We start from the raw sequence: 13492 nt of genomic DNA, 5'->3' as shown, positions 1-13492 counted from the left end.
TTTTTATAATTTTTAATTATATGCTGTTACAGATATTAATAATAGAAATAATGTATTGATAAAAATGTGCACAGTTAATTAAAACACCCAGGTTAAATAGGAGAGAGTACTATCTTTGTTTTCTAAAGCTATTCTCATTTGTTATTGAGTTGTTTTATTTGTTGTTTCCTAAATGAATATTTCTATTTATATTACAAATTTTGGACATAATTATCCCTGTTTGTTCTATTTTAATAAAAATATTTTATTAATGTTTATGGTCTCTACATATTTTCTACTAACTTTATTTTAACATTTTTATATCGCTTATGGTCCCCATATATTTTTCACTAACTTCATTTCAATATATTTTTAAAATGTTGTGATTCTCATTTTTTTTTTACTAACTTTATTATAATATTTTTTCAATGTTTTATAGTCTCCACTTTTCCTCCGTTATATTTATTATTCAATAAAATAATAAATTTACATCTAAAAGATATTATTTTTTAATTCTCGTAATTATTTGTTTTGAGAATAAATTATAAATTGGGAAGTATTAATTAATGTTGCAGTTTCATAATAGTAATAAATCTTTGAAGAAGATATGAAGAACAAACCACCTGTTAAAATATTGAAAGAAAAATATTATTTAATATGTAAAACAACAAATGGACACACAACTTTTCAACACAAGAGTTAAATATTGTGAAAATTAGTTTTCACATAAAATTGGGTTATAAATCATATATATATTTTTATTTGTTCTTCTTATTTTACTTTACATTTAAAAGTCAAGTAATTTTAATTGTGAGTTTTTAAAATTAGAATATATATATATATATATATATATATATATATATATATATATATATATATATATATATATATATTGAGACGAAATCTGTCAAGATCCCACACGAATATGTTTTTCATATAGATCGATCATAAATCATAGTCAACGTTTGACTTAATTCGTAAATTCCATTTGAAAAAAACATATGAAAACGGAGGGAATATAAAGTTAAAAGAGACATCAGAATCTTCCTAAACTTAGCCAATTTCTAATCTTTGCCCTCGTACTAAGTCACATTTTCACTCATTTAATTTTTACCGAAAAAACAAGTGGAGACACAAATTTTTAACCATGTATATAAAGTACTTGATGAAATTGAGTACATAAAATGACATAGAAACACATTAATTAAGCACAATAAATAGGGAATAATCATATTAGGAGTATAATTTATGGACTTATCGAGGTAATGACATTTTGCAGAAGCTTGATCATAATAAGTCAAATTTGTTATTTTTTTTAATTAATTTGATTCTTGTTGGATAAAAACTCTATTTAAATCTACTATTTATATTTTGAATAGTAAATATGTTTATATTGTCAATTATTATCATATGGTTAAGAATATTATAAAATTAATGGTAGTTGTAAAGTCCTTATTGGATGATTATGATTCTACACCTTTTAGAATATAATTGATGTTAAAGAATAATTACAATCATTTTGTACCTTTGTTTCTCTCTATACAAGTTTACATGTGCATATTGACATTCACATACAAGGTGGCCTAAAGCTGAGGAATGTATATTTATTGTTTTAAAGTGAGTTTGAGTGAATGTAGATCATTAACATGGTATTAAAATAAAAGAAGTGAGTTTGAGCAGACACTATTCAGGACAATTTAAATATAGATAATTTTATTGTGGATGATGATTTTACTAATTTATTATTTAACGCATGACGATGCAAGTATTGTGCGACAGCGGAAGCAAAGTCGATGAACAACAATGAAACAACAAGAAATTCAATGCAAACAACAAGAAAATGACACAAGAAATTAACGTGGTTCACTATCAACGTGATAGATACGTCCACCGGCACCGAGAACAAATAATTTCACTATGATCGCAAAGAATACAAGATGAATTACAATCACGCTCACAAATTACGATGGCTCTCTTGTGATCTCTCTTTCAATTTGTGAATCATACCACCCTAGGCTAACAAGGAGGTGTATTTATAATAAAACGACTTGAAAGACGGTTTTAGGGACTAAGTAACCACAAATAACCGACCACAAATAAAGGTAACCGTCCCAAAAGATGGTTCCCGTGAAAATAAACTTCAATTGCGCGACCCGCGTAAAATTACGCTAGCCGTGAAGCAGGACCAGAAGCAACTCCACACCCCGCGTAGCATGATCTGTACAGGCTCCGCGCCCCACGAAGTTCTCTGCGCCCCGCGGAGATCAATCTGTCCCAAAATTCATCTTCTTCCTGTTTTGCTAGTTTGAGTCATTACTTCGCAACAATCTCCACCTTGACGAAAACTCGTATTCAGCAAACGACCTCATCAACACATAGTGAACATATCTCAAGCCAAAACCCGATATAAAGCTCATGCATAAACCGTACATCCCGGTAAGTCCTCATCCAAGACTTATCCCGACAAGTCTTCAACCAAGACCTATCACATACTTGTCACCAAGTATAACAACTCATAACGCTCCACCTGCATTACAAGCCCCGGGAAAGCTCCACCTTAAGGCCAACATGCCTGCAACTGGAGCTCCCCAACACCGCCCCTAAGGGCCTACAATATCACATAGTAATCAATATTTAGTAAGTTCAAGCAATGTTTAAACTTACTAAATGGAACAGACTTAGTAAAGAAATCAGCTGGGTTGTCAGCGGTCCCGATCTTCTTTACCTTTACCCTCTTGTCAGTACGCAAGAAATGATACCTGACGTCAATGTGCTTGGTCCGATCATGGTGTACTTGGTCTTTAGCTAAGCAAATGGCACTTAGACTATCACAATACACCGTAGCAAAATCCTGTGCGATACCCAGTTCACCTACAAGGCCTTTGAGCCATATAGACTCCTTAGCTGCAGAAGTTAAAACCATGTACTCAGCTTCAGTAGTAAACAACGTAACCGAAGACTGCAATGTAGACTTCCAACTCACCACAGAACCACCCAAAGTAAACACATATCCGGTCACCAACCTCCTGGTATCCACATCAGCTGCATAATCAGAATCACTATATCCAGTTACCAAATACTCCTTACCATTTTCATACACAAGACCAATATCAGTTGTTCCTCTCAAGTAGCGAAAAATCTTTTTCACCCCCTGCCAGTGCTCTCTCCCAGGTCGAGCCATGAACCTACTCACAACACTGACAGCGTGCGCAATATCCGGTCTAGTGCAGACCATAGCATATATCAAACAGCCAACAGCGTTGGCATAAGGAACTCTAGACATATACGCCAACTCCTCCTCAGTTTGAGGTGACATAGACAAAGACAATTTACAGCTCACAGATGTTGGTGTACTTATAGGCTTCGATTTCTCCATCACAAAATGAGACAAAATCCTTTCGATGTAACTTTTTTGAGTCAAGAAAAGCTTACCTCTAGCCCGATCCCTATAGATCTCCATACCCAAAATCTTCTTAGCTGGACCCAAATCTTTCATGTCAAATTCCGAGTTAAGCAACTTTTTAAGTCTAGCAATGTCCGATTTAATCTTTGTGGCAACAAGCATGTCATCAACATATAATAACAAATAAATCATGGAACCGTCATCCAGCTTACTATGATACACACAGCAATCATACGAATTCCTATCAAAACCATGCGAAACCATAAAAAAATCAAACCTCTTGTACCACTGCCGAGGGGATTGCTTAAGTCCATACAACGACTTTAGCAATCTGCATGCATAGTGCTCTTTCCCTGGAATCTCAAATCCCTCGGGCTGCTTCATCAAAATCTCCTCCTCCAAATCGCCATGAAGGAAAGCCGTCTTAACATCCAGCTGCTCCAGCTCAAGGTCATAATGTGCTACAATTGACAATAGCACACAAATAGAAGTATGTCGAACCACCGGTGAGAATATCTCCACAAAGTCAACCCTTTCTACCTGACTGAACCCCTTTGCAACTAGCCTAGCCTTAAAACGAACTTTCTCAGATTCAGATGACCCTTCTTTCTTCTTAAAGATCCACTTACACCCTACAAGTTTTCTCCCCTCTGGTACCTTCACAAGTTCCCACACTCTGTTCTTGTAAAGAGATTGCATCTCTTCACCCATTGCAACAAGCCATTGCGCAGACTCACTACAACTAATTGCTTATTTATACGTGGCAGGTTCATATGACTCTACATCATCAGCTACACTCAATGCATAACTTGTCAGATTCTTAACAAAGCAATTCCTTCCTTCCATCTCTTCAATCAACCTAACAGGCTTCTTGATAACTCGTCTAGGTCTCTCAAGAATGGTGTCAGATTGACTAGATGATCTCTGATTAGACTGCCCCACCTCCTCCCCAAAGTTAGGAAAAGATGGAACAACCTCAGGTTCAGGAGTACTCTGCACTGGAACCTCAGCATCATCATCAATAAATTGCACTCGAGGTAAATCAGCAATGGATGACTGGTGTACCTCAAGCACCCCATCTGTCTGTAGTATGTTCTCCCTTTCCTTCCCCAAATCAGAAGACTCCGAGCGCTTCTTGGAATACATGGTGCTCTCATCAAAAGTGACATCCCTACTAAGAATGACCCGACCCTCCGAAGGCGAATAGATCCTAAACCCCTTCACACAATCACCGTACCCAACAAAACACCCCATCTTGGCTCGTGGATCCAGCTTACCCTCACTAACATGATAATAAGCAACACAACCAAAGATCTTCAAATTAGAGAAACTAGGCAACTTACCACTCCAGATTTCAAACGGGATTTTGAAGTCAATTCCCGAATGAGGACCCCTATTGATGATATAACAAGCTGTCATCACAGCTTCACTCCAATACCTCCTCCCAAGCCCTGCATTAGAGAGCATGCATCGAACTCTCTCAAGCAGTGTCTGATTAACTCGCTCTGCAACACCGTTCTGCTGTGGTGTCATCCTGACGGTATGATGCTGACCAATACCCTCATCTGCACAGAACTGATTAAACTCCTCTTTGCAAAACTCTAGCCCATTGTCTGTTCATAGCTTCTTGATCTTCTTACCCTGCCGATTCTCCACCAAAGCTTTCCATTGCTTAAAAGCTTTGAAGGCCTCATCCTTTGACTTAAGCAACCTAAGCCATGTGTATCGGGATTTGTCATCTACAAATGACACAAAATAGCAAAAACCTCCCATACCTTCAACCCTAGATGGACCCCAACAATCTGAATGGACGTAATCGAGCACTTCATCAGTAATGTGAGCACCCTTGCTGAACTTTGACCTGTGTTTCTTTCCAAACACACAATGCTCACAAAATTCAAGGTTGGCAACCTTGATCCCGGATAGTAGACCCCTCTTAGACAAAGCTGCATCCCCTTCTCCCCCATATGACCAAGCCTCATGTGCCAAACCTTGGTCATCTCCTGGTGAGATACTGATGCGCAAACTACAGAACTAGACAGTGTAACACCCTCAAAGACATAGAGGGTGTTCCTCTTGAATGGACAACTCCCCATCTGAAAACGCTCCATTGTACCCCAAATCATCCAAGGCACCCAATGAAATCATATTCTTCCCCAAAGCAGGGACATGCCGCACCCTAGTCAATGCCAACTTTCGCCCATCACTAGTCCTCAATCTCATGGATCCAATACCCGTAACCTTACAAGGTGCGTTGTTACCTACAATAACATTAACCCCATTGCAAGGCTCATACGTGTCAAACCAATCTCGACGTGGACTTATATGGAACGAACACCCCAAATCTAGAACCCAATCATCAGAAAGATCCCCAGACTTAGAAGAACTCACTAATGCCAAGTCTTCCTCCGAATTATAATTCTCCTTCGGTTTTACTTCAACTACAGCAGCTTGGGACTTGTCCTTCCTCACCGGGAAATTAACCCTAAAGTGACCCGGTTCTTTACAGTAATAACAGGTTTTCCCCGCAGTCTTACCAGATCCCTCATTGCCGTTTCCAGCACCCGACCCAGTATTGTTGTCCTTGTTAACCCCCTTCTTCTTTTTAGACTTCCCGGACTTAACAAACAACCCACTGCCACTATCCCCGTTATCACATATAGCCTTTTGACGAAGTTCCCTAGTATGAAGTGCTGCCTTCACTTCTTATAGGGTTAGGGAGTCTTTACCAACAACAAATGACTCCACAAAATTCTCATAGCTAGACGGTAGAGACACAAGTAAAATCAACGCAGCATCCTCATCATCTACTTTAACATCTAAGTTACGCAAATCTAGTAAAATAGAGTTAAGTTTTTCAAGATGTTCCCGTAAGGGAGTACCTGACTGCATTCGGAGGCTGAACAACCGCTGCTTCAGTAATAATTTGTTGGTCAGCGACTTAGTCATAAACTTCATCCAAAGTTCCGCCGCTGTCGCCTGATCAGCGACCTCCGTGATGATGTGATCATCCAAACTTAGCAAAATGGTAGAATGAGCCTTTTCCTACATTACTGCTAATAGCCCGTCGGTTAATCCATCATCCGACCCCGCAGTGGTACTCCATAAAGCCAACGGACGCCAGATTTGCTGTTGTTTCAACAGAGCCTTCATCTTGATTTGCCATAGCCCGAAGCTATTTTTCCCGGTAAATTTCTCAATTCTTATTGTCGAATCTCCGGCCATTGTTTCACTCAAAAAACTTTCCAAGGAATTAAAACCTGAGCTCTTGATGCCAATTGTTTTGCGACAGCGGAAGCAAAGTCGATGAACAACAATGAAACAACAAGAAATTCAATGCAAACAACAAGAAAATGACACAAGAAATTAACGTGGTTCACTATCAACGTGATAGCTATGTCCACCGGCACTGAGAACAAACAATATCACTATGATCGCAAAGAATACAAGATGAATTACAATCACGCTCACAAATTACGATGGCTCTCTTGTGATCTCTCTTTCAATTTGTGAATCATACCACCCTAGGCTAACAAGGAGGTGTATTTATAATAAAACGACTTGAAAGACGGTTTTAGGGACTAAGTAACCACAAATAACCGACCACAAATAAAGGTAACCGTCCCAAAAGACGGTTCCCGTGAAAATAAACTTCAATTGCGCGACCCGCGTAAAATATTACGCTAGCCGTGAAGCAGGACCAGAAGCAACTCTGCGCCTCGCATATCATGATCTGTACAGGCTCCGCGCCCCGCGGAGATCAATCTGTCCCAAAAGTCATCTTCTTCCTGTTTTGCTAGTTTGAGTCATTACTTAGCAACAGCAAGGTTCCATACTAACAATGACATACTACCTCATAGTATAGGGTTATTTCCTAAAAAAAACAATTAAATTAAATAATGATATTGAAAAATCAAATTCCCACCCTTTCGGCCCTTCCCTTTCTTCCTATATTCAACCACTGTAACCGTTCCACATTCATTCCATCCGTACAAGCAGCAACCCGCAACCCTACTCTTTCCAATCCCAGCAATGTAACATTTCCCCTCCACAAACCCAGTGCATATATGCTCACCAACTCCAACGACACCACCTCAAACCAATCTCAAAGATAGATAGATGAGCCAGCCATTCAACCTTCCAAGTTGAAAGTAGCAAATTTGGTTGCTTATCACAGCTATTAGCTTCACTACATACCTCTTTAACCTTTGACTTCTTTTTGCTGCTAACTTACATCCAGGGTCGAAGCCAGGATTTAACATTAGGGGCAAAATAGTAGATGTACTAGCAAATTATTTAGTATATAAAAACTAGTTAAATTATGAAAAATCTATAGACTATAATGAACTTGAACCATAACAAAAGTTATATTCAACAAATGAAATCGAAGCTTCTCTATAAATATCTCTTTAGAAAAAAATCGAGCGTTTTTGACTTTATTATTTGTTTAGTAAGTATCCAAAAAATTACTATTTAAATTAAAATTGTAAAAATATAAAGATGAATGTAAATTTCTAAAAGATAAAAAGTAATGACATTTAAATATAAATTTAGTAGTTTATTAAAAAATAATTGTTTACATTAGGACTTGATCCTTTAACCTTAGGTTTCAAATGTACTACTTTCAACCATTAAACTATAGTAATTTTTGGTTACATTTTTGCACGGTTTAAACTATATATCATATAATAGTAAAAGGTGCCAAATTTAAAAATACAAAAGATCGCATTTTCGACAAGGGGGCTGAGCTTCCCACAGCCTCCAATGTAGCTTCGCGCCCAGCTTAGATCTATTCCCCTTCTACATTGGAAGTATCCCCTAATGATCTCCCACCGACTACTCTAGTACCCACTTTCTGTTCAATAGACTTGATTTCCATTAATTTTTACTTTGGATGTTTCGGCGTTAAGTTGCATGTTATCAATCTATTCTCTCCGTCTCACTCAATTTGCATTATTTGTCATTTTGGTCTGTTCCACTTAATTTGCATCATTTCTATTTTTGGACAATGACCCACCATTTTCTTTTAATCTCATCTATATACTATAACTCTCTTTTAATCTAATCCACACAATTCATTCTTCTCATTATTTATTATCAATATCCAATTTTTTTTGGGTTTTTCTCACTTATACCCACGTACTTTTAAAAATTTTCAGTTGTACCTAATAAATTTACCAATTCTCAATTGTACCCAATAATTAGTGTTAATTTAGCAACAATAACCATTTTTTACCCACAACTTAACAACAGTTATCTTTGGGTTTTGGTGGAAAATTTCCCTCCAAATGTCACGTGACTATAATCCCCAACACTTCATTTCCACCTTCCTTCATCATTTTCAATTTCCTTCTTCACTGAGCAATTATTCATCTGATTTCTCATTAACTTCATATAAATACCATTTACAAAATGTTCAAAGAGTAATTCATAGCAATATCCTAAAATAAAGATCAGAGTAGCAAAAAAAGATCAAACACTACAGTTAAGGGAATGAAAGGGTTTTTCCTTTAACCCTTACTTTCCTTTTTTTTAAAAAAATTCAAAAAAATATTACTAACGCCTTAAATAAATCTAACTAACTGTTGTTAAGTTGTCATTTAAAAATGGTTATTGTTGCTAAATTAATACTAATTATTGGGTATAATTAAGAATTGGTAAATTTATTAGGTACAATTGAGAATTTTTAAAAGTATGTGGATATAAGTGAGAAAAACCCAAAAATTTTTCTTAAAAATCTCCATATTCCATTTGATGCAATTTTATTAGGGCAAATTAGTACATTACTATGTTAAAATCCCGGCAAGATTTTGATCTAGAGAATTCTAGAAAGCAACCGAGGCTTTTCCTTGCACTCCTTTTTACTGAAACATAACTACATCTTCGCTTTTCCGCTTTCTTCATTCTTTTCGCGATTGTCCTTGTGATCACTGTTTGTTCTAGAACATCCAATTAAGGTTTCTCTATTTCCCCGCATTCTGCACTTTTGCGTCGATTTAATTTCCGCGGATTTAAAAGGAAACAAATGGAGAATTACACTGAAATTAAACTCAAACGTAAGGATTTGGAAGAATTTAATTACGATTTTTCCGATTTCAGTCTCTCCGCTCCTGCTCGTAAAATACGTCGTCTGGTATACTTTTAGCTCGATGTCTCTTCTTTTCAGTAATTATGGAATTTCTGTTAATTAATCTATGTATGTGTCAACAAAAATATGTAACTTGATTGATGAAATTATATACTTCATATATTTTTCAATTTTTCTTTTGTTTGTAATTTGAGTTAGGTAAGTTTATTTATTTAATTTAGCGTTATTCTAGTTTTAATTGAAGGAGTTTGGGGATTCTGTTGATTAGATGAATACTTAATTGAGTTCTGAACTCAACTCGTTTTGGTTTAACAATTGTGGTTATTATGATGGTCGATTGAATTGTTGTCTATGTGAAGTTTCTTATGCTGGATTTGGTGATGATTAGGATGTGGATTTGTCACCGTTGATGGAAGAGGAGGCAGATGTTCAGATGGGGTTAGAACAAGGGTTACCGGAAAGGACAGTGATCAATGGTTTGGGAAACCGATTGAAGCCGGTGATTGTTGAGGAACTGCCGTCTGTTCCGGAGAACGATGAGAAAGCCATTGTTTTGTTCCAACCGACGAACAATAACCCTCTTGTATGCTCTCAGGGAATGTTTTCTGTTGATGCAAATCTGATATCCTGTTTTAAAAGTGAGCCCTATGTTTCTTACTTAACCTGGTTCTGTTTTTTGTTTATATCAGTTGGTTATTGTACACTTGTTTCAAATTTTTGTACGTCTGTATCGGTAATTTGCTATGCCTCTCGTCGTTGTATCTTTAGTTCTGATGCTGCCTGTTATAGTTGTTGTCTCGTGTTGTACCAAGATTGGAATTATGTACCTTATACCATAAGGTACTAGTGCTTATGCTGCATATAGGGGGATCCATAATTTTATGTTGGTGTGTGTTTTCTGTTCTCTTCTCAAGTTCGTTCAAAATAAGACGGAAAAATAATAGAATACGAGTCAGCTAATTTGTATGTTATATCTTAAGGTAAGTACTATGCTGCATATAGTGGGATCCGTAATTCTATATTGGTGTATTTTTGCTGTTCTCTTCTTGAGTTTGTTCAAAATAAGACGGAAAAGTATTAGAATACGAGGTAGCTAATTAAGTATGTTATTTCATGAGTTATGTACTATGCTTATGTGCTGCATATAGTGGGATCCATAATTGTGTATTGGTGTATGTTTGCTGTTCTCTTTTCGAGTTTGTCCAAAATAAGACTAAAAAAATAATAGAATATGAGGTAGCTAATAAGTTAAGACCATTTGAGCTCTCTTACAGGTCATTAGTTTTATGGGTTAGTTTGAAGGGGGGCTTCAACAAAGTACTTAACATGTTTATTGCTCGGAGAGTTTTGAATGGATGTTTTGCTTATTTTGCGGTATATGATGCAATAGTGCATTCACCTTAGGATATATATTGATGATAGGACGGGTTTCGTTTGATTGCTTAGTGGTTTTACATGAGGTACCATCCAGCAATGTAGTTTTCTCCTTGTTTCCAATATGGTGCTTTGATGCTACAATTTCGAAAATCTTAGCTGTAGCTTTAAATTTGCTACGTGCAGCAAAGATTTCTTTTACTACACTAGGCGCAGCAGTTGAACATCTTATGCGTCTTATTTTATGTATTCTTTGGTAGTAGTGCTTTTAAGACAGCTGATTGAGATGTAAACATGAATCTCGTTGCAGATCAAGTTTTTTGGGGTAGCAAGCTCAACTCTTCAAGACTTAAAGATGAGGATGATGATAACGTTCAGGATGATGTATGCAAAGCAGTCATCCCTTGGGTACCTTCTCATACACTCAACCCATTACCAGAAATACAAACGGAGGTGTCAGATTCAATGGAAGCAGATGAAATTGAGGCATCAACTATGGAGATTGAGAATGCAAATGCAACAAATGTTGGATACAACAATCTTTATAGGCATAACGACGGAATGCAACATCAAATGCATCAACAACTTCATTGCATGTTTCCTCAACCTCCTCAAAATATCACAACTCCTATTGTGTGGTACAGGTGATCGATACTGTCAACTAACAATGTAGGTTGAAATTTGTAGGTTAGAAGAAGTTTTGTGTGCTCTGCCTGGATGAATTGATGGACCTTCCGTAGTGTAAATGTTTCACAGAACAGCAGCTGTTCTGCTTCAAGTACAGAATTTTCAGATGATCTGGTTCTTCTTGTCAAGTGTGGATGATTCTGGAGGGAATGTAGGCCGTTAATATTTTGTTAAATTTTGGCAATCTCTTAGAAAAGATGGAGTATTGCCAATAAATAGCTGACTAAGAGAAAACTCTGAAAATGGGATTTTTTTTCTCACTGGGAGAAGTAATCGCCTTTTAGTTGAAGTTTGATCTTTACTTAGCCCTATCTTCTTTTGTGAGTCTATTAAAAAAAAGTATATTATGATTGTGCATTATTGTTTATGTCTCTTTAATTTGATACTCATAAGTTAACATTTGAAGTGATAGCTTTCTGTTACTGTTATAACAAATTTAAATGGATAGCTAAATATTTAATTTTGTTATATGTAGAGCTGTTCAAAACAAACCCGACCCGGAATCGAAAATTATCCGACCTGAAAAAATGGAAGTTTTTTAGGTTTACCGAACCGCAATTACCCGAACCGATACTTCACTCGAACCGTTTGATAACCGAAAAGGGCAAAATCGAACTCGAACTGCAACCGAATTTTATAACCGACATATAAACCTTAACCGATGTTACCCGAACTGAACAGTGATCGACCCGAGTCAAATCCGACCCGAATTATGCACGTAACCGAATGTAACCTGACTAAAACCGATTAAGATCGAACTGTTTTTAACCAGAACTGATACAAACCCGAACCGATTGTAAATCGAAATGTTATAAATCCGAATCAAATTTTCACCTAATTTTAGCAAATTAAGTCCAATTTCAGTTTTCTAATAATACGGAAAAAGAAAGAACACAAGTTCTATACAGAAGAGATTGCATACAGAATATATATATATATATATATATATATATATATATATATATATATATATATATATATATATATATATATATAAACTAATTGAAATAAATTGATCTGCCTAATATTAGGGCTGGCAAAAGCTGACCCGACCTGCTAACCTGATCTGAAACCGACTCGAAATTAGCGGGTTTGGGTTTAGATTTTTGACCCAATTAATTAAATGGGTCAACCCGACCTGATCTGTTTAGTAAATGGGTTAGGTTCAGGTTGAATATTTAAACCCAAAAAAAACCTATTTAACCCATTTATTAAATTTAAGACGGATCAACATTTGCCAAATACTTCGTAAAACTAAGAGAATACCAATTACCATGTATTGAGGGATTTGTCAGCTGAAGATGACTTTCAATAAGAAAGGAAGTTGTCAGTGGGATTTGTCAGCTGAAGATGACTTTCAATAACAAAGGAAGTTGTCCCACATCGGCTATGAAAGATACTAATAATAGAAAAATCCTTTAAATCACTTCCACAGTTCTCATACCAACTTACGCAGTCACGTCGTGAGCACAAAGCGAACTATTCTTTTGCCTTTTACTAAAGAATACCGTGTGCTCGCTGCATTAAGTGGCATACGTTTATTTTTGGAGGAAGCCTTTAATTAAGGTTAAATGGGTCAAATGACCTGAAATATATGAATTTAATGACCTAAAAAAAAGTAGGTTAAATTGGTCATTAGCAGGTTGATCCGATCTGCTATAGATCAGGTCGGGGTTTCAATTTTTGACCCATTAATTAAATGGGTCAGGTTCAGGTTAAGGGTTTATTGATCCATTTTTATATGATCCGAACCTGAAAATGACCCAACCCGACCTGTTTGACACCCCTATCTGTTATATCTGATAAAACAATCGATAATTATTTTTTGTAAGTAAATGAGCATACATCAATTAAAAACATGACTATTAACTTATTTCGATATTGACCCGATTAATAGTTATCCGTAACCGATAACTACTCGAAAAATAAAGCTCGAACCCGATCTGTACCCGAAAAAACCG

General features: G+C 36.3%; 1 protein-coding gene and 1 non-coding gene across 3 annotated transcripts; both read left to right on the top strand.

Annotated features, from left to right (window-relative positions):
• The first annotated feature begins 9180 nt into the window (after window positions 1-9180).
• LOC130824470 (uncharacterized) lies at window positions 9181-12281 on the top strand. 2 transcript variants are annotated; one of them, XM_057689497.1, is made up of 4 exons: window positions 9200-9515; window positions 9859-10108; window positions 11155-11436; window positions 11532-12281. In XM_057689497.1, exons 1-4 carry the CDS (start codon window positions 9408-9410, stop codon window positions 11534-11536), a joined length of 645 nt encoding a protein of 214 aa, XP_057545480.1. In that variant the 5' UTR covers window positions 9200-9407; the 3' UTR covers window positions 11537-12281. The 2 variants fall into 2 exon arrangements, with proteins under 2 accessions (XP_057545478.1, XP_057545480.1); XM_057689495.1 differs by having other exon boundaries at window positions 9181-9515; window positions 11155-12279.
• Window positions 12282-12985: 704 nt separating this feature from the next.
• Window positions 12986-13101, top strand: LOC130824675 (U5 spliceosomal RNA). Its single transcript, XR_009046767.1, has one exon. It is a non-coding gene; the product is annotated as a U5 spliceosomal RNA (small nuclear RNA).
• The last annotated feature ends 391 nt before the right edge of the window (window positions 13102-13492 follow it).

Source organism: Amaranthus tricolor, chromosome 9 (genome assembly GCF_026212465.1).
Source record: "Amaranthus tricolor cultivar Red isolate AtriRed21 chromosome 9, ASM2621246v1, whole genome shotgun sequence".
Taxonomy (NCBI): Eukaryota; Viridiplantae; Streptophyta; class Magnoliopsida; order Caryophyllales; family Amaranthaceae; genus Amaranthus; species Amaranthus tricolor.
This window is presented reverse-complemented; position numbering and strand designations above follow the sequence as displayed.